We start from the raw sequence: 26,966 nt of genomic DNA, 5'->3' as shown, positions 1-26,966 counted from the left end.
GTGACACCTGCAGATTCGAATGGATGTGACTAACAGTTCCCCCTTCCACAAAAGAAACATAACACTGACTGAAGTCTGCCACAGACATCAGTAACGCTAACTTCATGGTTACCAGGTTTGTTATCTACAGGTTTGTAACTACATGGACACCAGGTTTGTTATTTAAGCATTTGGTAGAATCCAAGTTATATATCCTCAGTTTGCACACCTGCAGAAGTGATGCTAGATCTAAGTTTTTCCAACACAGTAACAAAACTAAACTTGATAGACAGACTGCTGCTATTTTAGTACACTAGTTTCTGTTAAGTTCAACCTGATGAGTTAAACCCTTTAAGCCATCATACTCAGACAGCACAGATTCAAAACAGCATCAATTTAAAAAAGTATCAGCCAACTCTTATCCTAGAGAGTTGTCACAGCAAAACTCAGAGCTATATTAAAAATGTAAGTTGATGCTCAGTGTAAATTTCTTCCAGACATCATAAAAGGTGTCTTTAGACTGAAATAAGGCTAACAGTGAAGTAGTCACTGAACAACTGTATTCATTGATAGCCCATATTTAGATGACAGAACCCTTTACTTGACACAGATTTCCCACATACATGCACACCTTTGCAAATAGTTTGCATCTGAAGAAAAAAAGCAGGCTGTTCATCTAATCAATAATGCCATGTCATGCATGAAGCTTCTGCATAAATCCAGAGCAAAACATGTCAAGCATGTCCCACTCCAATGATTATCAGGCAATGAAGTAAAAAGATGCACTTTTCATCTCCACAGGACTGTCGCCAAACCCTTGAGGTAATAAATGAAACATGCCTGCTATTTCACCATTGCAAAATGGTACTGTAGATATCTTACAACATCTCTGTTTGCAGGAGGGGGTAACTAGCTCTAGATGAAGTGCAGATATGTTATTAAACAACGCACAGCTTGAATCCTGGGGCCAACAAAGATGACCTTTAGAACATAAGCACTGTCTAAGACAAATATGCTTTCATCTTTGGGGAGTATTTTTTCAAGTAAAGATTTAAGAGAAAAACAGTTTAGAAATACGTTAAGCACAAATGTGCCTTCAATCTCTTAATGCTTCATTTTAAAAACAAAACCACAAGTAGTATCACATGTCAGAAGAAAGATTAAGTACTCTTTAAGCAGAATATTAATGAATATAGTGAGATTCAGCTTTGTTTTCATTTAAACAACCCAATAATTAAAGCACAGAGAAAGGAGATACGTGATGTAACTGAAATTCAAAATTGGAGGTATGACTAAAGTGATTCAGAAAGAAGGCTTGTATTTTTATTACAAGTCTATTAAAAAAAAAAAAGACCTTTATTTCATTTTAGAATCACTTAAGTGGGATGAAAATACAAAAACATAACAAAACCACACTGAGGCAGGTAAAACATAAGGAAAATGGTTTTAGAGATGGATTAAGTGAAATAGCAAATGATACCCAAAAAAAAGTAATTTCTTGTTTTGCACTTAACAGGCTGTTATCATTTATCTTCAGTCAGGTGGTATTTTTTCAGAGTTATGTCTTGACTGTGATGCTAAGCAACTTTTAACACATACAGTGATATTTGCTTCATGGAAAAGAGCAGCACTGGTATGATAAAATTCTTTCCCCCACAAACTATGGTTTGCAGATTCTGACAAGTTCTGAGCTACTCTGCACAGCCTGTTTTTCCATCAAAGTTAGTGGCAAACTATCAAAACACCCTATGACTGCAAAGCACTTTTCAGGATGGAACCTCCTGTGCCTGAAAAGCCCATATTGCACATTGGAGTCCCCAAACACAGTGGGCTTGTTATGTTTTGGTGTTTGGGGTTTTTGGTTTTTTGGTGGTTTTTTTGGTTTTTTTGTGGTTTTTTGTTTGGTTTTTCTTTTTACAAAAGATTTCATTTCTTACCTCAAATTCAGCATGGTGGTTAATATCCTCTGCTCTCTGTCTGCTCAAGATAAATTCTGCTTCATTAGCCACTCTTACCAAATGGTCCTTCATGGTTTGACTCAGCAACCTGAGGACAGAGAATATTTAAGAACTACCTTGAGAGAATGAAGTCCTAAAACAAAAATCTGTAAATACAGTATATTATACAAATATTTTGAGCTCTGTTCCATAACTGATTTTATTGTGTTGAGAAAATGGTACAAATAAGGTTGAAGGGTAATTTTCTGGCAACCAATAAAATTGTATTTCAATAGTAAACCAAACTAAGTATTAAACAAAACGTTAACACTCTAGGCAGTCATTTATTTTACCTGAAATATAGGTATGTAAGAAAATCTTTCACATACACACAAGATAAAGAAAAGTAAGCAGTTTATGCATATAAACATCCACAGTGAAAGCTCTAATGTAACTGATGTAGTCTAAATAAAAAATTGTGAATTGCACCGCAGTATAGTTTTTTCTCCAAATGTAAAATTGGAATTTTATGATAAGTATACATTTAAGTAATATTTTCAGGATCATAAAACATCCTCAGTCTCACAAATGAAATGCTAAGATATACATTGTTCCAGGTTATGTACAGAATAAAGCTGTAATTCAATCTGAGATTTCTGAGGCCTTCATAAACCCTGAGTTTATGAATGGCAGCAGAGCTGACAGACTGAATTACAACCCAATTATTCTGTGAGTTCACATATTGTTACTAAAAACATTTCCTTTTTAATTAGTTACATTGGGATTCATAAAGTTAAAACCGGCTATACAGGAGCTACACTGTTTTAGAAGGTGCACATTTCCATAGGATCACTCAAAGATACACCAGATAAATCCATTACATGCTCTACTGGTTAGTTTTTCAAAATATCGGTTATTAAAGCTTTTTTTTGGTTTAAGGTTTTCAGTTGCTAATGTAGAAAAGAGTAGCAGAACATAAAATCATTTGTTTGCCTTGCACATGTAAGCTAAAGTACATTTCAACAAGTTCAGAGTCTACTGAGAGCCTTTCTTTACAAACACAGGATTTATTATACAGGATGCTTTCTAATGTATACAATGTTAATTTTATCGCCTAGAACTTATTTATCTGAACCAAGGCTCCACCTGTCTCTGTTTGTTTGACAGTATGATCATCAATGCTCTGCTGTCTCTTTTCCTATGCTATTCACAATACCACGCTTGCAGTAGGCTTGCAGGTCACAAGCCTACTCCAATGAGAAGAAATCCAGAGGCAGAACAACCCCTGAAGCTCTTTGTTAACTGCCTCTCTCACTACAAGGCTAGGAAAACTGCAGCACAACAGCTAAATGAGGCCACATGATCATGAACCAGTTAAATCAGTGGATTACTGTCTCCCCATGAATGAAGTCTTGAAAAAAGAAATATGCACAATTCAGTATTTGAAGCATGACTTCACCTTCTGTTTTGAGGAGGCTTGTACAGAAGCCACTGTTTTAGAACCACATTATAATTTTTTTCATTTTTTCTATTTTTAGTCACTTTCAGAATGGAAGTAGCTGTTGATCAACAAACATACAATTTGACCAATTTATCTGCATGCATTAGTGACAAACTTCTACTTTCAAAAACTTGCATAACCAACATTGCTGCAATAATGTAACTTTGATTTCATAAGTTTTCATGGCTTCAAAAAAATTGGGAAAATAAACTAGTTAAGAAGGCATTGCTCATACACTGAAAAAAGAAACCCCAAACCTCTGTCTCTAATAATTTACAATAATGTTCAGCTAAAAATAAATCCCTACTAATAAACCAGCAACAAGAAACTTTGCATAACCAGTTTCATAGTCTGGGCAGATTCCAAGCATTTGATTCCCCTCTTTCTCCAAGATCCCCAGCAGCACATTCAAATCTGTCACATAAACATTTAAATAAACAAATTTTTTTAATTAAACTAAGAACTGTCTAAAAAAATATGGGGATCATAAATGCTAATGTATTACAATATCATTTATTACAATTTACATCTAACACAGTTGGACAGTATGCCATTATTTTCACTGAGTTTGTCAATACCCATACCTTCTGCTAACCTGATCGGAATTTGAAAAATACTATTTATCCTCTAAAAGGTCCACTTTTAATCTAACACAAGTTAGCCTCTAAAAGTCCCATTTTTTTTCATCTGTTCAAGAAAGCACCCTATACAATAATTGTTTTTAATGATTTACAACATGGATTTTCCTTTTTATCTACTAAAAGTAACCAGTAAGCAGCCCAGTACATAACTGACTGTACACTGGCACTTACTATGCATTTGCAGAGATGATGGATGTGTTCCAAACAAAGCAAAGAACTACATTCCCTCACACAGGAACAACATTCTCAAAACAGACTAGAAGTGTACCTAGTAAAAACAAATAGCTTTTGAGTATCAGAAAGAGCTTGGTCTCCTACGGATCAGTTGTCGCTTTTCTCACTCCCACCTCTCCTTACTAATCCCCCACACTTTCCTCATTTTCTCTATGATATTCCATACAGGGCTAGGCCAGCTAGATAAAACATATACATAATTTTGTAGATAAATCCTAGTCGAATTTGTCATTTTGGCAACCAAAAATTCTTATGGCTAACACTAAGGGATTGTCCAAGCTTAGCATAAGTACCTACTGGTAACTTCAAGCTCTTTTCAGAAAAAGGTAAAAGCTTCATATTATTAGGTATCAATTATTATACAATTACTTATCTTCTTGCAAATTGCCAAATTCAGCAACTAAAGGTCTTCAGGAGGTGAGGACAAAAATTATTTACTAATACAAATGAAGCCTATATGAAATAATTTACTAGTTAATACCATACGACAGCTGTGTTCATTATTTACATTCAAGAACTTAAATTTTAATCTTTCTTTTCAGTCACCTTTTCCAAACATTGCATATGCTTAGATTAACTTTCTTCTAATAAACAATTCAAATTGTATCTTTATCTAGGTCAGTTTGGATTTTCTTTATGAGAACAGTATCCACATATATAGCATGCCACTCAGATTTCCATTTTGAATTTACCTTTTTAAGTATGGAACTTAGAAAACTAAATATATATCTATACATAAATGTCATGATGGCATGATGTAACAGAGGAGTCTATAGCAATCATTAAAAATCAAAGGCAAATACAAGCTCTCAGCATATCTATAAATGAACACACCTCTGCTTATATGTCTAAAATGAAGTTTTAATCATCCACTTCTAAACACTAATTTTGGGAACTTTGGCAGGTGCTACTTTTCTATTTGAGGCAAACAGAACGTTGAACAGAAATTTGTTAAGTGTAGCTCGCTGCTTGCAATAGAAACAACTGTTTCCAGCTGAGTAGAGCACTGTTGAGGCAAGGACAAGAATCTGACTCTTGCAAAAGTATTAGTTCAACTCCAAACTGCATACAACACATTTTGTACATATGTGAGTGGCTATAAACTCTATTAACTAGATCAGGTAATTTTATGAGACACAAATGCTTTCTTCTAAAGAAAAATAAATTATGTTTAGAAAAATCTGAATTTCCTCACTAAGACAGTAAGTACACTTCATGGATTTAAAGAATGATAACGGTCCTTTCTGGTACCTGCTCTGGCCTCCTACACAGAACTGATCATGCATATTTTCCCTAAAACAATTTCATTTCCTCCATCAAGTCTGTAGCTTCTGTTTGATCTATAGCATAGATTTCAGAAAGATGCCCCAACTTGTTAAGATTTGAAGATATTTTACACCATGTTCCCCTATAAATAAGTTTTATTATAAAAGTAATTAGTGTCAATTAAAAAAAAAAAAAAACCTAACCACAACTATTTCCTGTCTGCTTTTATCCTGTTTTGTATTCCAGCAACTAGATCACATTAGTTCTTTTCCTGTTAAATAAAAAGTCTATCCAAAACATCTCTTTATAAATACTTTTTTTCACAGCAAAAGGACAGCTTTTCATTTCTTTGACTAAACAAACAGATTAATTGAATTTCTTGTGTTTTTCAAAGTATGCACACCCAAGCTGAAAGAAAAAGTGAAGTCTAGTAATTTCCTTCTTGCCTGTGTTTCATAATCTCTGTATGCAGACCCATGGACCATGTTTGCCTTATACTACTATCTCACACATCTGTTTACTTTTTTCAGTGTTATTAAACACCAAAATGCTGTTGAATGTGGTGATTTACACTCCTCCTTCCTTGATAGGTTCCCTTCTGGTTTGGCTTTTTTTATGACAAGCTATTAAATTAAGGTTTTTTCTGATCTTTAACATGAGAAGAGTGTGGAGGGAGCGTGCATGGACATGTTCTGTAGAAGTTAGACCATAATACTTATGGGGGTAAAGACTCTGGATACCAGGCCTACTCTTCTGCTTGCAGCGCACACCAGATTCAAGGTCTCAGGCAGACCTTTCTTCCTTTGTCTAAGCACTTTCTTTCTGGACTAAAATATTTAAAAACGTGTGATTAACTTTGAAAAGATGAACAGTCTAGTAAAAACAAGCAAAGGGATGGATCCCATGCTGGAAGTTAAATATATACTTGCATGCTTTGCTGGGTCAGGAATGAAGTGCTAAACCATTGAGAGAAGGAGTTCCAGCCAAATACATGAGCGATTCTGATTTTTATTGTTACGCTGGAAGAGAAAACTATGAGACACAAAGCAAGAAATCTTACTTTGATTTCTGGCTGCTGAATGCTTAGATGATCAAGTAAAAAGTCAAGTTTCTCCTTACAACAAGCAAAAAGGAGAAGGTACAAGAAGGAAAAAATGGAACAGAAAAATATATGCAAGCAAAGAAAGCGAGAGATGGATAAAATCTGGGTTAGTATCATCGATGTCAAAATATGGAAAAAGCTTTACAGGTGACATTTACAACAACTGTTTAGACGTAAATCTCTCATAAAGTACTACAGGGAGAGATTATGTATGTTCCAGACGCTACCACAACAGAGAACTCTGAGATAGCCAAGAAAGGTAAGCTTTCCTACTTGCACTCCTCATAAACCTAGCATATAAGAGATTCTCTTACTTCAAAAGGAGATACATTCTACATGGATACACAATGTCTTTTATGGGATCTGACTGCTCAATGTGCTAAGTGTTGGAATTACTGCTGCAAGGAAGTTTTACAATTGCTTTGTGGAACACAGATACTTTACAGATACGCTATTCAATCATCAGAAAATATAGACAAGTCCATGAGGTTCTAAAGACTGCAGTTTGAACACATTTACCCCCTTAAAATAGGAGAGGAAAAAAACCAAAAACCAGAAGTCGTGCAGACTCGCCAAAATGCTGACTTGGACATGTGATAGCATAAAATTTAACAGCACTCCAAAAGGACAGCTAGGATGGGACACACCAGTCCAACCTTTTCTATCTAGGATAGCCACTTAGGACACGTCAGAGCCTAGTGAAAACTGATCTGAGGTTGTGTTCACATTCTGAGAGAGACTGCATGGTAGTACGACAGATGATTATGTATACACACAGAGTGCAGTATAAATACCTTCTTGTTACTCTTGCAATAATTTATGTTTTAAAAGCAGATGTTACTAAAAACTTTCTACATAAAAAAACATTTAAGAATTCACAGGCACTCAAAACTGTTTTATGATTTTGCTTTTTCATTGCTTTTGCTTTGCTTTTTCAGACCCAGCAAATTAACGGTATATTCTCACAAGCAAAACCTACCTTTGTCATATACATACCCTCCAAAGTTACTAGCATCTCCAATAATAAAAGCTTGCATTAATTTTTAATCATTAAGACATAGTTCTCCCTAAAAAGCTTCTGCTTACTCATTAAGTTGCAGCAAAGATCATATGTTTCCAGTTACACAAAAATTATGCAATTTAAATGCATGTACAGATGATCAAACAAAACTCAGTGAAATAAAAAACTGTTTTAAAAATGGTTGTGCATGTCACACTATACCTTAATGTACACACACGCACAAAAAAAATCATGTAGTGTCAAGAACCCCACCTCAAGTCACTTATCTGTCTCTGAAACACATCCAGGGTACAATTTCTAATTTTCAGCACATTTAAAATGTTGTTTAAAGTCTAGCCTAATGATCTTCTGTAGTTCAAATTCACACATTAACAAAGCTGCTTCTGCTATGAAATCAAAACAGTAACATAAAAACTCAGAAAATAAATCACCAAAAATCCCTTTTACAAAACCTACCACTTAATGGGTTGCTAAAAATAAAAAGCAAGGAAATGTGGAAAACACTTTTTTTCTCTCTTAAAATCAAGACTAAGGTGCAGGTTCTATGTTATCAGAATCTCAGGGCAAGGATGCTGCAATAAGGGGAGCAGACTGGTAGTAATCAATTCTAGTTTGGACATGACTACATTTATCATTTTTTTCCTGAGCCTTTTTTGGTCAATAATGCACAAAGCGTAAGTCTGTCAGTTATCATCCATTTTTTCATTAATAGCTGTATTTTTCTAACTATTTTCCATCACAGTAGTTGCTCCTATGGCAACACATTCTCTAACATTCATTCCTTGAGAGTGACTGCACTATTGCAAGTGAAAGACAATTGAATGGGGCAGCCTACATCTGTCCCCTATTTTCCATTAGGAAAGTGTGCAAGTAATTGTCCAACTAGTTTGATTGCCAACTATTTCAATACTAAAAAATATTTGCATCTATGAGCAGTCAAAAGTAATATATACAATTTAAGAAAAGGAACAGCAGGTGACATGTTGAAATTTTCTTAATACCGTTCCTTCTTAAAAAAAAAAAAAAAAAGGCCATAGAAATACACATGATTACAGCATTCCAGATTTTATACTACTGGATTTTATGTATTGGGAGAATAATAACAGTTACATCTGGTTACTTCTGGAGAGGTTTGGGCCTTTTTTTGGTTGGTTGGCGGAATTTTTACTTGCTAAGGATATTAGATTTGCATTCTGTCTGCCTTCCTCCTTCTCCCAGTTAACTTCTGAATTCATTGGATAAGTCCAACAAATTTTTTAAATAGACGACTAGAGTTTCTCCAAATATTAATTTTATACAAGTTTTATACCCAAAAAACCCTTGGCAAGCATCCTTAAAAAAAAAAAAAAAAAAGCAAGCTGTTTTCAACTTCACTGAAAGCCATAAGAGAAAATCCAATATAGGAGGAGAATCCTCTGATATGGCAGGAAAATTTTGTATTTTGATTAGATTTCATTCCTCATTAGACAACAGAGAATCTAGCAATGAGAAAAAAATAGAGAAAAACAAACTTCATTAGTTCTGCTTCTCCTGGATACACCTGTGAATCCTTAAGCTTTGGTTGGTTTGTTTTGGTTAAGGATTCAAAAGGGCAAAGGCAAAGGAGAGGAAATTATACATATATTCTGCTATGTTTATGAGGTTATCTTTCAACCAAACTTTATGTGACAGTTTTTTAAAGCAACTGCTGTCTGAACATTCCTTTACAGATGTATAAAAATATATGTAATAGAACACAGCACTTAATTCTTTGGATGACCAAGAAAACTATGCTTGAGAAAATTAAAATTAAGCATCTTCAAGAGTCTCTTCAACTGGAAATCAGAAAGAATAATTGCTGCAGCATGCTTAGGAGGCTGATCCCTCAACCCCTGCCATGCCAAACCCATTATCACCCCAAAGGGGATAATAACTGTCATGCCTAGTCTCAAGCTCAAGTACGTTTGTTAGTGCACTGACTGATACAGAAAACAAGGTCTAGCATAAGAGATGTTTCACACTAAAGTGTGCTAATGAATCAAAGCGACAGGACAGAGTTTTAACCTTCACAGAGCAAAGGAGTTGTCTGCTAACTAGTCAAGTAGAGGAAATAAAAGATATTTGTACACACAAGGAAGTAAAACAAAGCTGCTATTTTTTTCAGTTTGGAAATAATAGCTTGACTATCTCCTGCATAAGGAGGAAACATAATAAGTTTCAGCGTGGATAAAGGAATCTATCTGGACACCTTGGAAGTCTCCAAAGGAGAGGACTGGCTATGACAGTGAACATAATCACACCTAAAGGATGGTTCTAGGGAACAAATTCCCCCATCAGTAAACTCTCGGATTGAGGCTCCAAAACATACTCTCTCTAAAGGAAGGACTCAAAGGTGAAAGGCAAGCACAAAAACTGAAATCTAGACTGACAGAAGTTCAGCAGGCTAAGGAAAACGTTTCACAATCTCTACTTCTGCTGCACAGACGGCTCAGTACATGGAGAAGCAGTGGGTACAGGCACCTTTTTAACAAGGTTTCAAAGACCATTAATAGTGTTCCCAGACATTACAATAATAGTGAACAATACTTATTTTTATTAAAAACAGATTAATGTTCAATGTAGCAATGTACTGAAATTGATATTTCTTTTCATGCACAGAAAGAGGTTATTTTTCAATACCTGCTCCTTTAGCTTTTCACTTACATTCTATACCTTCCTGTTTTTCCTCACAGGTTTGTTTTGTTTTGTTTTACTATGCTTGTAACCTGGCCTTCTAAAGACTTCAGTTGTGTATTTCAGTTTTAGGTAGGTTTACGGTTCTGTATTTTCACATACTAGTCTCCTGTTTAGATACTTTTTTAGTTCAAGATTCAAAACTTCACTGGGCACAAACAAATCAATTTTACTATACATGTGCAGTGGACCTGATATATCTGGAAAGCCTGGGAGCAACTATATTTGTAACACATTAGTTACTTGTGAACATGATGAAATTCAGACCAACACATTCTGAATGCAGCACACACACTGTAGGTCTTATGAGTCCCAGAGGCAAACTTTCTGCACATATTTCTGTCCAGGGAATCCTAGCCAAAACATGGCAAGCCTAAACATAAAACTTTCAACTGCTGTGAGAAAGAGGTACATTCATACCTTTCACATAAAAGCAAAAAATACATTCGAAAGCAAGTATAAGAAGAGATTTAGATGTCGTCTTCTAGAAAGATTTCTCAGTTGTCTTATTTGCCTGATAAACAAAAACAGTAGAACACACTTCAAACTGGAATATCCTCTGGTATCGTTAGTCAAAAAAATTAGTAATAAACATTGGGAATAAAACCCTGGTTTACAAAGGTTGTAAGGATGAACAAGACTTTCTCCACCAAGGCGGCAGACAATAGCAATTCTGTGATTCCACAAATTCTAGGCAGTTCTTCCAGTTCTTAGTTTTATTTTATCTATTCTAACACTCTGCATGCCATGGTACCCCACAGACATCCTTCCTTACTTGCTGAATTCAGTTCTGTCCTTTGTACAACTACCTTGTCTTCTTTTCTTGAGTACTTATAGAAACAATTTCAAAACTCAACTTCTATTATACAATTATGCAGTTAAAGTCTAAATCAGTATCATTCAGCTATTTTAATTTTTAAGTTTTAATTGAAAGATTTCAGCTTTTGGAGTTTTTAAGATTATAATATTATGGCAAAAATACATAAAACAATAACAAATACAATAAAATACAAGGCCTGAAATGTTTTAGTATAAGCGTTAGTATGTGTGCAAGAAAAATAATGTGCAACCTGCATAAAGAGAACAAAAGAGTAGCTCTAGAATATAGTTCATGTCATATGAGAGATAATAGTTTCATTTTAGTGAATGCTGAAAAGCCACAAAGCACCGCAATGACCAATTCAGCAATAACTTTAAAGGCTCCTATAAACAGCAATGGAGGAAAATGGAGATAGATAAAAGGAGCCATTTTTAAGAAATTAATCCCCTCTCCTCTTCCCCATAATGAAAGTTATGTTCCCACTTTTTTAAAAAACAACTCTGCTGTGAGTCAGAAACGAAATGAAGTAACAATTACTTAGATATTTTCTGCTAACCAAAACCACACTTTTCAGTCTTCAAGGGATCATTTGTCCCTGAGACAACCACTCTGCTAAGGCTAGACTATAAGTTATTGATGTTGTTTATGGAAGTAGGGGAGTGATTCCATCTGTCTGTGATGGGCACTGCAGGTTTTTAAAAGAAAATAGTCAATTCCAAAGAGTTTACTGATAGAATGTTCTCTGAAAGCTTGACCTGGAAAAGCTGAATAACTACTAGGTAACTGCTACGTACAACTCAGTCTCAGCAACTGTGTAAGTCCATTTGTTCGTGATAATCATCTTACACAGATGAACCTTACATTGTGGTTTACATGTGTGTGGGATCTCTACGTTATCTATGCTAATAAAACATTAATCAAGGGCCAAATTTATAGCAGGCACTTTGTAAGTAAGGTCAAGACAGGTCAGCCTCACATAATAGGAAACAACTACAGGCTAGATCTTAACACTGTAACTGAACACCCTTGTTACTTTACCTTGGCCCTTGGGATCAAGACTAGTAGCAAATGTTTTTTCTGCCTCAGAATGGTGTTTCTCTCACCATAAACTGAAAGGCAACCATTAAAATGGTCATTATTTTTACCTGTCTTGAGAATATCTACACATTTTAAAAGAAATATCTCAAATAGCCATTTCCCCTATTCCTACAATGATAAAATGATATTTATATAGCATTTTAATTTATGTGATAAATTATTTTGGTTTTAATTCAGTAGCTGTCCTAATCCTGTAAAATGTATTTTCTATTGGGATTCTTACTAGCTCAAGTTACTCACTAACAGAATTTAGGTTTAGATAAATGGCATTTCTTATAATACTCCTTAGCTAACTCATTAAGACATCTTAAAAAAAAATCCTTTAGAAAAAGTAAATATTGCTCTTAGTCTGCCTCAACAATCAATTCCTAATGAAGACAATATTGATGGTTCCGAATAGTGACTGCAAGTCAAAGAGCATGGCCTCATCACCTGCTTTGTCATTTTCTGTAAGTCCCAGTAATATACATATATAGTTACAGATAGAATATTAAACTAATTGGTAATATTAACAGATTTTTTTTTTTTTACCTTAAAGGGACTCTCTTCCTTTCTATTTTATGAGGTAGATAGGAAATAAATGAGCAAACTGGAATCTAATTTTTGAGACAGAGGCTTATCTTACAATTCCTAGCTATAACGTCTTCCAAATATTAATTCCCTTCCTCAGGAGACTAGCTGAATACAAATTATATTTTCAATGTTAACCAGTGCACAAGGACAGGAAGAAAGAATATCCATGACACACTGATAAGTAAAATATTTAATCAGACTAAAGAGCATTCAGATTCTGCAAAATCCCATATTCAGTATTAGAACTGAACCAAAGTATTAAAGAATGTGTAATCATGCTTGTAAAACTCAAAGAAAATGACAGAAAAACAGGCAGAAGAAAAATTCTTTAAAAAAAGTTCCAAGCCACACTAATTCTTGAAGGCTAAGGCAGAGGTGCTATCAAATATTGTCTTACCTTCCTTCATTGACAAGCTCAATAAAGGCAAGGCCAGCATTCTTTTGTATAGAGTTCTGCCACTCCTGGGAAAAAACAAGAGAAAACTAGTTGTATAAAAACAAAACTAAGAAAAAACATTTCAGCTACAAAGTCATGCACTTTTCAATTTTAGCAACTGACACCACCATCAGCAAACATATAAAGCATTAATTGTGTGCTAATCAGGAAGGAAACATCGCCAGCATGAAGAAAGAGAACAGCATCATTTACTCAAAGTCATATTCTGTGGAGGGGAGAAGAAAATACAAAGAAATCCCACAAACAACTGCATCATTTTCTTTTGCTATGTTATGCAATAATTCTGAACTTACTCCTGTTCACTGATGCTTTTTACCTTACTGAACCTTGATAATGCTAGAAACAAACTATTTCATGTTAATGTAAGGCTCATTCTTTAGACACAAATTTCTCTTATAGCTTAAAGCCTAGTTAACATACATGCCAATAATAATCCTCACCTCAGCATCACATAGCCATCTCTACTCAAAAAAACCTGCTAATGATCCAAATAGTGCATCATTAACACTCAGAATGTTTCAAAAAATTTTAACACATTTTTAACACTCTGAATTTTTAACACACTGAAATGATGGTAACAGCAGACACACATGCACTGCACATTTCTTACATCCAACTGAACCCTGAATTACAGCAAAATTCTACACCTCTTAAACATGCAGGCGGGTTTTGCCTGGCCCCCGGAAGAAACACATTGGAAAGCAACCAATCCAGATGACCTATCACTGGGGCTTGCTTCCCCCATTTGAAAGCTGAGGAGAAAACAGAATTGGTTAACAAAAACACAAAGAAAATTTTTAATCCTAGACTCAATAGGAACAAGCTGACAGAGGCAAAAATTAGTGTAGTAAAAGTGTGAACCTTATAATTTGGGGAAAATGTAGAGGCATTTGGACAGAAAAGGCCAAATAACACTCTTGGTTTAAACTCTACCACTCTTCTAAACTAATACAAAAGAATGATTCTGCAGCAGACAGATACTTAAGTTTCATATGCTTTTCCACATCAGGTTCCTTGATTCTTCAGTCTTTGTTGTATGAAATAATAATCCTAATGATTATTCACATCAGTACTTTTATCACTGTCGTTCTTTTCAAAAATCTCATCAGCTCCAAAACAGGCAAAAAGTGCAAAACTGCAAATGTCTCTCAAACAAATTTCAGGTTTCTGAATGTAGGAGTTTTTAATACCTCCATTCAGTGTCAACAGAGTATATTTTTTGCTGCTCGGTGTTGCAGAATTACCTCATAGTCAGTGACATGAAGGTTTGATCAGACGTACACAAAAGCCAGTAGAACAACGTTGTTTCTTTACAATTTAAATCCTAGCCTCCCTGTCCCGTCCGTCCGTCCCCCCCCCCAAAAAAAATATTTCCAGATTCCAACATATTCTTTTATCATTTTTAAGTTGCAACAAGGTATTACAATTTTCAACTAGTCAGAATTAAGAGTAGAATTACTGGAATTTGTGATGTATTATTCATCATGAATTATAAATATATAAAAAGTAATTAAATACAACTAGGTTATATGCATTAATAGGCAAGCAACATTCTAAGCACCAGCTAAGTTCCATTGACATATTATCACATATGGGGTTTTTTGGGTTTTGGTGTCTTGAGGGTTTTTTTGAGGCTACATCAAGTAGCATCATTGGTCTTTATTGCTACACGTATCTCACTAATATTTCTTCCACCATCCTTCTCCCGGTTCTCCTCTTATCGCCTTCTTATGGCCACCATTACATGGCTTCAAGCTAGTCTGTAAGCTGTCTGAAATAGCTTTAAGAAGCGTTTATTCTTATGAAAAAAAAAATGCCTTTTAGCTGCTAATATTCTAAACAAAATAGCACATGCAACTAATCCTCGTAAGAGTTTTTTAAAATGTAATATCAACTTCTAAATATTTAGCTTCATATGATGATAACTGAAACTATTTTCTGTTAGCTTAAATGTGTGAAAACTCAAGAAAAGCAAAATCATTTTTTCCATTTATGACACTGTCCATCTGTTGCTCTGCTCTTTAAGACAGCTCACTACAATACTTGAAAATTTAATTGGTGAAGATGGAGGTTGCCAAAAGTGAAAAGAAAGTGCATTTATCATGATACTTTTCAGCGTTTTTCTCTATATCAGACATCATCAAAGAAGGCATTAGTCGAAACAATTTCATAAATCACAGCTGAACACACCCTAAAGCTAATTTCAATAGCTGAAAGAAAAGACTAATGGTCATCATCTTTCATGATCCATTCAATATTTCCCCACAGTATATGTCCTCTCTCAAACAATTACACTCAGTATGCATATTGCATTATTATATCAACATCTTAGTTATCCATCTCCCAAAGGTATTAGGGAAAAAACATGTTAAAAGCCCCAAACTCAACCACTAATGCAACTAAATAACTACAAAACACATTTCAGCACTTTCCTAAGGAAGGACTGTAAGGGAAGATCAACAAAGTCAATAATTTCATACCTGTTCTAAGCTGTACTTAATTGACCATCATTTCCTATGGCTATAAATGTTTAGTAATCAAGAGACATAATCTACTTTTAATGCTTTTGGTCACTGTACACTCAGGAAAGCAGGGAAAAAAAACCTAGAAGCACTAAACGCTATCACAAATAGCTACAATGAAAAACAGCCATTACAAGGAAACAAATAAGGATTCACATTTTATTCAAATACTACGCCTGATGTGGAAATTTCCTAGCTCATTATTGTTTCCCCTACTTCCTTAATGGAATCCGTAAACACTTCCATAAGTACCCTAGATAAAATGCAAGTACTACATCCTTTCCTGAAATGATGCTTCAAACCTCATCTGAATTATAATTCTATATGGAATAACATATTACATTCCCTGTATCTACAGCACAGCTCTGCCATAAGCAAAATTATATCCCAGTCCTCTATAGCACCAATTTTATATCATCAACTAGTTTCATTAACACATTCTTACTGAGTGCACAAGGATCATTAAATGAATACATTATACCGTACTGGCCTTAAACCCCTCCTTTCAGAAACTAATCATCTCCCTTCAAGGTTTATATCGTGACCTACTGTTGTCCCATTTGAGTCAGGTTGAGGTTTTTTAATCTATTTTACAGTGGGTTTTTTAATTAATTCTAACTAATAATCAGTTGTATGACAGTATCATAAAACTCATATAAATTACTACATTTCCTTTGTCTAGGAAATACATTTTGGCCAAAGACCACAACACGCATTAGACCATAACCAACGAGATTAGTTTAGCAAAACAATCTTTAGTAATTCTATGTCCTATTTTATTTCATTTCAGCTACATATGCATGTGTAGCTATCTCAGTCTTCAAATGCATTGAAAAGTCTTTTATACTACTTGATCTTCCTATTTCATTTCTTAAAAATAAGGTATGTCTCTAACCATATGGCTTCATCAGATAAGTGGAGGAGGTCTTTAAAAATTCTGCACTGAACTTGAATTTTCCAGTGTCAACTCTGTTGATCAGTCATTTTCTTCCATTTGTTGTTGGCTCCCTACTCATTCTAAATACCCTTGTTCAGATCTAATACTTCAGGAGCTTCTTATTTACCCAAACATGCCTGCCAAAAAGCCTTTTCTACAAGCAGCAGCTAGCAGAAGTCAGCTTCAAAACAAAGAAATGCAGGTGGTTCTTTACACAGTGCATTACAGATCAGTGGAACCTATCGCCAAAGGATGTTGTGGTGACTAAAAGTTCAATAGGATCAAGAGCAGACTGCACAAGTACACGGAAGGAAAATACATTGATATTGACTAAATACACAGAAACTACATCCAATTCAGAAAATACCCCGAGCTGAAAATAGCTGGAGAGTGGAAAAGCATCACACATTGTTGTCCTAATTTTATTCTTCTTGAGCATCTCTTTGTGTCTATAGTTGGAGATACAACAATAAGCAAGGTGGAGCCTTTATCTAACCCAATATAGCCATTCCTAAACTCTAATCACTCAAACAAATGCCAAGAAAATTTTGTTGATAAACATTTTTGTTGGTTTGTAATTTGAAGCGCTTGCCTGTAGGCAGCAAATGGACATATGCCTCCTCACCTGTACACTTCTAGGAAAGAAATATAATATTTCAAACAATTAACCCAAAATATATATTCTTCAAGCTATATAAAAACATTTGCAAGACCAATCCATCAACTGGTCTGATGGCTAAACAATTAAACATGGATCTTTAACAGAATATTTAAAACATTTCCAATAGATGAAAACGGCTCTATTTTCAACTGTAGCAAACTGTACTACTACTTTCATTCATATATACATACACATGCATATGCCTTAATAACTCATTTTTCCCAGAAACTTAAAAAAATATCCTTCTAACAAGGTTAACATATTCCACAATTAAGAATTATATCTAACGGCTGAAATACTCATAAGCAAGCAAAAAAGAGCAAATTCTTTGCTATTCCGTCCTTCCCATAAAGCTGGTGGAGTTTTAATAATTTATTTTGGTTATGAAACAAAGGAGAAGGATGACTTTGGTACTGACAACTATGAATGGAGCACTAAGGAGCAGGGTGGGAAAATGTGTTAACATATGACTAAGAGACATATTATATCCTAGAGTAAAGGTCAAATCTGCATGAAAAACTTGTTCATAGAGAGATATACTAATCTTTAAGCGCCTAAAGTAAACTATCAAGAACTTTTCAGCAGTGTTTGCACTTGGTGTCAGCACTCTCTCAGCACCACATCCACTACAGGCTTCAATGAACTCAGCAATAAAGAACATATAGTGAAAAGTAGATTATATCTCAGCTGGGTTCTTCATAATTAAAATAAAGTTAGACTGCATGTTAATCAGAATATCTGCAAATATAAATTACTTTTAAAGAGTTGAAGGATGCTTAAATTATTTTAATCTACAAAGCTCCATTGAAAAAAATTAAAACCAACATGGAATTATGGGGAATCATATCTAGAAACTCTATGTAGCAATTCAATATCAAAATTAGCACATGCTAAGTAGTGTATGAAACAGAAAAATTTTGCAAGGATGTGACACATTTTAATATAAGAGTAACACAAAAACTCATTTGGAGACAATGTTATTCAGTATATATACAGTCACGCCTGGATGCTCAAATAAAATTTAAAAAACATAAATCAATAATGGCAGAATTATCAAAAATTGATTGAGAAAAAAATTATTTCAATAATTATATTCATGGTCCTTTCTCTACAGAAGAACATCACTGTTGCTGAATCTTGACACAGAGAAAAGAGAGCGCTTGCAAAAGTATTTACTACTAACCCAAAAATTCAGAACATCTTTTCAGGGGGAAAACTTATCAAACAGCCTTGAATTTATTGAAATTTAAACAACGGATACTATTCCACACTAAACAATGGCTAGTCTATGAAAGCTTTAACATGGCATCTATGTAACAAGTCAAGCTATCTCACTAATCAATAGAGAGGTTTTGATTTCAATAAGGGTGATAAAAGTTACTCTAACCCTGGCCAGCTACAAGCTCTCAACAGATGATCATCATTAGGCCTCTATCGGGGTTCCACATACTCGGGCTATACAAATGTGTCCTATTAGTACATGGTCTGTCTGTTTGGCAACTCCAGTCTTAAGACAAATGGCAGCTGCTGCCCTTCAAGGTCTGAAGTCAAGTCCTCAGGGAATCTAAAAGCCCAAATGGAAAAATCAAGGCCTGTTCATTACAGACTGCTCCAGGGGAAACTTGCAAGGCTGCCATTAGAACTATATAAAAGAGCTAATTATTTTTATAAGACTTTTAAACTATCAAACACACTCAGTTACAATAAAAAGTATTTACTGCTGCCATCCCATTATAAAGGCATTGTTTTTTGTCAAAAAATCAGCTAATGACAGTACATGACTAAAGTCTCTATATTCAAAATTTTAATGTCTTCTACGAGAAACTTGTGTAAAAATCAACTAGATGAGATAGCTTCTCAAGTGGAGGTATAACGCCAAGCACGTTGTTGTGGGAAAATATTCCAAACACACTCATATCAAACTAATGAACTATAATGGTGGGCTGAGATTGTGCATGTATGACTATCTACCCCTGAAAAAGATAAGAAATTCAAGAAACAAACATGTTCAGTGTTGCAAAACTGACTGAAAAAAGCATGTAACATTCTTGTTTCAACCTATGCTGTTAAAGAACAACTGAAAAGGCTGCAGTACACTAGTGTATTGATAAATCAGTCAAAAAGGCACATGGCCCAGTTGGTATCAAACACCAAGACTGAGCAGAAAAAAATGAAAACCAAAAATGTTTCAGTAGTTTTCCTCTGATAAAACACAGAAACAAAGATTATAATAAGAATAGCTACTTTCATAAAATATACTCTGGGGAAGAGTTGGAACACTATTTTTGTATTCATAACCACAAAATCTTTTACTATTTTAACTATGAAACAGAATCAAAGTTTCTTATACCGAAATATTTTTCCAGCTGCAGAGCATGACAACACTGTATTGAATTCTAATGGTATAACAGATCACTGCTATAGAGTATTTATTACACAGTATTTATTACAAATCTTTTAAAAGTGCTATATGAAATTCATTAGTGTTCCTTAATCAATTCTTGGATCAACATGCACATTAGCTTCCGACAGCCTAATTCAAAAAAGCAATTACAACCCTAGTCCTTATGTAAAAGAACGACAGAAAGAAGCTACGTTAAACCAGTTTAAAAGAATGAAAATGTAAAGAAAACAGATTAGGAATGATTTATATCAATGCCTAGTGCTGAAGTTAATTACAACTAACCCAATAAAATAGTGCCTTTATTATCGTACAGCAAGTAATAACCTTAGATGCAGAAAACAGAACTCTTTGCTGACTTTTGCATGCTCAATTCCACAGCACACTACATTAAGAATTAAAGAAGTAGTAAATAAGCCATACAGAAACAGCAGGTTTTTTAACGAAAAGCAGAAGACTCCCCTGCTGTTTAACCATTTGGGATATTCCATGTAAACAGAGCTTCCTATAAAGTGGTATTATGTTGTTAGTGGTAAATGACTAAAACTACCTTATAATGCGAGTTTAATTTCAATACTTAAAAGTTTCAGTTCAAGTCACAGTAAGTTTTTATAGATTCTGAAAATAAATTATACACATACAGAGCTGGAGTAGTTTGCATACTGAAGTACTACGTTGTTCAGTAAAATACTAAAAAACCTGTCAACTTGTCAGACAATGCCTTTTATGCTCTCAGTTACAACTGTTGTCTTCTCTATGAACTATGCAAATCTAACCTAAAAGATACAGCATTATGAAAGGTACACTACATAAAATGTTACAGCACATACAATGTTTAACAATTACATACAGCCAGAAAATCTCACCACAGGTTGCAGTTGTCATAATTTATGGTGACACCAAATATTCTTAAAACAGGATTTTAGTAATAAAAGAAAACTTAAATTACTTAATCCGAAAGTTCACATAAAATTATGAGAATATCACTGTCTGCAATCAGAAAGTTCATATAAAATTATGAAAATATCACTGTTTGCATAAATAAAATGCTACCAGTAATAACTATCACAGCATAAAAGCTGCATATCATCAAAACTCATAAACTTCACTTTTCTATCTAGTTTCCAAAAAGTATATGAAAAACATTTATTACATGCCTTTTATAGTGATCTAACTCATGACTTGATTAATAAAACGTTGCCCCTAGAACCAATGTCACATTAAGATGAAACACATAAGTCTATGTTAAACTCCAGTTCCTCTACAGTCCCAGTACAGCAACAAACTGTAGAATGGGGAAAAACTGAATGAGTGGATCACTGATTTCAGGTCCACAGTTTCTGATGGAGGAAGCAATTTGCATGGGCAGCCTCTCCCTTTCTCTGTCCCGCTAGTGGGCTGTTGCCATGACTCCTCATGAAAAGAAATTAGGGGTCAGGTTTGAGTTCATCTAGCAGCAAACCTTTTCCACCGCAGTTTCCTCTTCAGGTTCTTTAACCATCGGCTATTTTCAATGCTGAGATGAAAGACAGTAGCTTCAGGAAGAACAGGAACAGAAATCTTAAACGTTAATTAAGAAATCAAAGTACCAAGCAATTCTGTAAATATGCAGCAATGGGAAGCAAGAAACCATAAGTCAAAGGAGATGAGTCAGAAAAACAGAAGTGAGGAAAAGGGACAACATAAGATGAACAAAAGGAAGAGATCCAAATAATCAAGTTGCAGTGCCAGCACCATTTTTATGGAGAAGGGAAAATGAATCGAGGAATAGCAGGCGTATAAGGCAACTGCCTCTTGATTTCACTGCTTTTTTGTTTAACTGTGATTTTAATTTGAGTTTTTGTAAAACAATTGCATGGAAAAAATTGTCTTCCAAAGTAGACTACTAATTATAAGGACAAGAAAATCACAGCATACTCACTGCTGCACAGTTGCACTAGTAGTGATGGACTAATCCTACCGATAGCAACATTCATCATCACCACCACCAAATAGCAGCAACCTTCCTGCTCAATGTCTGATAAGCTTTAAATAAATTTAACCAATAAAAAAGCCTCAACAATATACACGGTGAATACTATTTTGGAACTAAAAGCCCCTTTATATTACTCTTTTCCCCAAATGTAGCTTAGTTTCAATTTAAACTCTCATAACGAATGCATGCAAACAATGAACAAGATTCCTGCTATCATCATACCTTTGAGGGAATGAAACCAAAGTATGTAAATCAATCCCACCTCTTCAGTCAAAAGACAGGATGTCCAAACCTGTCCCTTATCATTCCCTTGGGTAATCATATCCTAATGCAGATCTTTTATTAAAAGATTTAGAGAAAAGGAAGCTAAATCAAATCAAACTAAAAAAAAGGGCAGAAAAACTAACATGTGTCTCTTCCATTACACTCCACTTGCATACTACATTCCCCTCCTCATCCTGCATCTGTTGACTTCATTTAGACTAAAATATTCTGGGTATCCATTATTCCACTGTTACATGACACCCAGAAATACAGGGGTCTATTCTTATCTGTCCCTACATGTTGCTACAATAAACATGATAAAAAAATAATTTTCTGCTCCTTTCACTGCAAATCCTACCCTGCACTCACCAAGCAATTTCCAAAAATAAAAATATAACCAGTTTTGGTTTAAGTAGAAATAGAAATAAATGTCTTCATAAATTTTCAGAGGGTACTGAAAAAGCCAGCTGATTCTTCTGAATCAAATTTGACTCAGAACTAGGATCTAACGCCTAACAGACATGCACCTCAATATCATACTGATTGCTGCATAATCTGAATTATGAGTTTTTCACTTAAACAAGTTACCTTAAAATATTTATTGAAAGATTAGTGCATCATCAACATCTTTGATGAGACAGATGTTTTCCCAGTTGCAGAGATACGTAAAAAGGCACAGATGAGTATAAATAAGATGAAAGGTTAAACAATAAACTAAACACCACCACTATGCAAAGCTTCTCCTGCCAGAACTTTGAGTAAACAGCACTGCTCCCCAAATTATGAATTTCTTAAGCAGTTTTGTTTGGCCACAGAGACACATTATTTGGTTTATTAACACTAACAAGAATGTTCACGTATTTGTAATTAGTATAAAGTCAGCGACAAGCGTTGCCGCTCACTGAACTTTCCATAATCTCATACCCCTCCCCTCTACTAAACCTCTTTCCATAGTCTCAAATTAAACACACTAGCTGTAAAACAGCAGGGTGTCAAATTAAAGCACACTTTATTTTCAGAGGTCTCCACACTTCGCGGCTGACTTCCTGTCAGGAAGAGTTCCATTTCAGTGCAGAGCCCCATCAGCAGGGAGCTCACAGAATTAAGTGCCAGTTGATATTACTTTGTTTTGCATTTACCACCCATGAGAATATTGTTCAAAGATCTAGTTATAAAGTCAGCATGGTATCATCCTTCTGACTAGACTGCCAAGCCACAGGGTGTGCTCTCACTGCACAAAACTCACCTTAAATGGTGGTGTTTTTTTAAGTCCTAGTGTGCTGGTGAAGCAACAGGATGCCTTTTTTCTTCAGAAAAGTCTTGCTTCTGTAGCTAAATTATGTTCCCCTAGTTTTGAACATCTGCAGCAGTGTACATTCATGGAAATGAAGCTGTCCTGTTCCCTTATCACACCCCCAAGATTCACATTTACATAGACAGTCTACTCTCCTCCCTAAAGCTAAAAATGTATACATTAATCATACAAATTCTCAGCAACACAGTTTTAAAGGCTAATATTTTTAGCTGTAGCAAACATGTTTTCCATTAAACTCACACCAACACCATGTTGTGGATTCCTGACCAAATTCAAGTAATTTTCATTTCATAAGATATTTTTTTCTTAGTAAGAGTCTATAACATCTGAAAAGCCTACAGAACAACCACTAAAGATTGTACTTTAAAAAAAAGAAAATCAGGAAGGAAAAATCCTCATTTTCCCCCTAGAACTTTACTGTAGGCAACAATGATGTTTCAGTAAGATGACCTTAGGAAAGTTCATCTCTCTCTACCCCAGTGGGGCACACTATTTCTAAGAACAGTTTTGTGGTTTTTAACCCTATCTTCTATCCATTCCTCTATCCAAACTCTGCAAGTCATGTTGACTTCTCCAACTGTATTGTCCCAAGGAACAATTCTTCATATGAGTCCACACCAAAATATCATGGCTTTACTACACCTATCCACTTGTACCTCTCTACACACCTTCTTAGTCTAATATATAGCACCCATCCCAATTTCTTTACATATAAATGGGGTTTTTGTTCTTGTTGTTCAAAACCACAAAGCTCATGATTACTTTCCATAAAACAGCTGTGAGGTAGAGGCCAAAAAACACGGGTTCTTTCACACTACTTTTCTCAGTTAGTAGCTGCAGCTGATACTATAGCCTGCTTTTGCTGAACACTTCAAAATACAGTGGCTGCAAATTGCAGAGGACATTCTCCAGTGGGTCTAAAGTAGGCCTAGATAAAACATGTTTCAGTTAGGAAGCCATTTCATATCTAAAAGTATAACATATCAGATATTCTTCTGTTTTTCTCATACTAAATGTAACACATCATAGTTTTTGCTCATCTTGAAGACCAACATAATACATTTCATCTCCAAACTGGGGAGTGAGCAAACCTTTAAAATATCCTCCTAGACTAAGAATTATGGAAAGATATAAGGAAATAAAACCAAAGTACTAGCTCACACATTTTAACTACTGTGACCACCACCTGTCAGGATATAACTATAAAGTGCTTATTGAATTATTAAGTCAACAAAAGGTCACGTATTATTCATGCAATATTGGCAAATCATTCCCAGTACATTCCAACCTATTTCCGCACCTAAGGCAAAAGCAAAGTTTAAATTACAAACTTCTTTGGTTTCTACTACTAAGCAAACTGTCAATATACATCCACTTCATAGACTCACGCAAGAAACAATATTCTATCAGAATTTTTCTTTTTTAAATTTAGCCAGTGATGGACACAAATGTTTTAAACTCCCTATCTGTAGGCCATACTAATAGTAAACAAAGCACATTATTCCTGAAGCCAACAACTACACCTAAAAGACAGAGTTCAAACATCTCTCAAGCATAGCAAACTAAAGGCAGGATCTGAGAAGTGTGAACCTTAGTTGTTATTATGAAGAATAACAGGAGTTTGAAAGAAACTCCTATTTAAACATGTTAGAGTGCTCTCCAAGCAATTCCATGGAATTCAACAGGTTAAATATTGCAGGCAATTATAGGCAATTAAACTTTCAAACAATTTAGAAAGCAACAGGAAATCAAAGTAGGAGTGAAGCTCCAACAGACAAATTTTACATTATCCTGGAGTTTCACACAGAATATATTACAATAATCTAGTTCTGGAGAGACAAAATCTACATACTGCTTAAATCAAAGAAAAAAAAAGTCTATGCAGCTAATTTAAAATGTAATTTCAACATACTCCAGTTCAAAAGAAAGGTCTTCCCAGCTGTTTCCATTTATTTCAATCTTATCAGAATTGCACCTCAGACAGTTATCTACCAAACTGATCTCCAGTTTCAAACACTTAAAATTTATAACATAGTTCAATGAAGCAAGCAACAAAATGTTCACAGCACAAGTAATCCATTTGTAATTATTCCAACTACTCTGCTCAGTGACATATACCAAGCATGAAAGTTGTCAATATACTTTTTCAGCACCCAAAGTGAGATCCTCAGAGATGGAGGAAAAACTCCCACACAGGAAGGAAAGAGGCTACATTACGTGTAAAAAAAACCCAGATACATCAACTGTAACGGAGAGTGCAAGTGATCTAGGCAAAAGATTTGATAATTTAACCTTCTGTTTTGTTAGAAGGAAACTTACTGATAAGATAGCATCTAAAATCCAAGCACCAAAGGACTGCGTTTATGGAGTCTGGATTCCACAGCCAGTGCCCTGCCGCATTTTCCAGGCCTTTCATTCAATTTCTCCAGAGTTAATCCTTACTGACCACTAGCCAAACAACTCACTGTGTTGACATCAAGTGTCTTGCAACGCACGAGAATGCAGAAGCCCTAAACTTTATCCCCAAGACCTTACAGAAAAGAACCGATGTCTTCATATATCACAACCAAAGAAGGAAACTGCAACTGAGGACAACACAGATGAATCACGATGTGGCTTTTACAGATTGAGAGCGCTTAATTTCTTTCAAAACTGGACTCTTCCACAAGCCTGGTAAATGCCCTTAAGCTTCTGGACTACTAGCTACTTTGGGAGGATATGTTGAAATTTTTCTTCTGACAGACTATTCTATTTAGTGATAATAGTAACTATTACCTGAAACATTACTCAAAACTTAAGTCTCTTCTATCCCAGGAGAGCACTTTGATAGCATGGACCCTGGCTACTGTGGGATCTACCTTCCCTTCCCTCCAGCTTTGACCACAGTCTCCATCCTGCAAAACTAAGTCATTGTAGGTGAAAATATACATTGCGGGGGGAAAAGAATAACAAGAGTTTTTGAAGAGGAAATAGTTCATAATGTAAAATCGCTTCACTGAAAATACCCTGAAGTAGCACTGTACATAAAGCTCAACAGACATTTCCCAACTACTTTCCACCCAATAGCATCTTAAAGAAGAATAGGATAAGAATCTTTCATTTTGTATACCAGTTACAAGGGCCATGCAATATTTGTTACAAAATTGCACTTAGGAATGTTCCTACCACTGCCTGCATAACAATTAATAACATGCTTGGCAATCCTATGTTTTCAAATGTTAAGACTGACACACTTTTATTAATATGCCTGGCTCCACTTGGTATGAAGAACACCTGAGGCAGCTTCAGAATCTAAATAATCCATAGCAGAGTAAGATGATCTTGAATATTCTCACTTCCTTTCACAGCCACCTCATCTCTACAAAAAGCTAGGCTGGCAGATATTCTTCCAATCTTCAAATTCTTCAGAAGAGGACAAGCAAAAAAAAAAGTACACTATGAAGTCTCTGGCACACCTGCAGGTGAAGTATTTTTCGTGCATCTCAATACAGTGCCTTCATACTAAACTAGAAAGACTGAATACTTCATAACATTTCAAAGAAAGTTAGCA

The 26,966-nt window shown here is 35.0% G+C and overlaps 1 protein-coding gene across 7 annotated transcripts in view; it reads right to left on the bottom strand.

Annotated features, from left to right (window-relative positions):
- LRBA (LPS responsive beige-like anchor protein) overlaps window positions 1–26,966 on the bottom strand; it is a 434,320-nt gene that overhangs the window by 277,042 nt on the left and 130,312 nt on the right. For all 7 annotated transcript variants that reach the window (XR_012775615.1, XM_075500920.1, XM_075500925.1 and 4 more), the window contains 2 exons: window positions 13,282–13,346; window positions 1,917–2,025 (listed from right to left, as the gene is read on the bottom strand). Coding sequence is in view for 6 of the 7 variants with exons in the window: in XM_075500920.1 (XP_075357035.1) it covers window positions 1,917–2,025; window positions 13,282–13,346 (174 nt within the window). In the remaining variant the exon portion in view is untranslated. The remainder of the gene's footprint in view (window positions 1–1,916; window positions 2,026–13,281; window positions 13,347–26,966) is intronic.

This window comes from Mycteria americana, chromosome 4, assembly GCF_035582795.1.
Source record: "Mycteria americana isolate JAX WOST 10 ecotype Jacksonville Zoo and Gardens chromosome 4, USCA_MyAme_1.0, whole genome shotgun sequence".
In the NCBI taxonomy this organism is placed as follows: domain Eukaryota; kingdom Metazoa; phylum Chordata; class Aves; order Ciconiiformes; family Ciconiidae; genus Mycteria; species Mycteria americana.
Note: the sequence above shows the minus strand (reverse complement) of the source record. Positions and strands in the feature narration are given on the sequence as shown.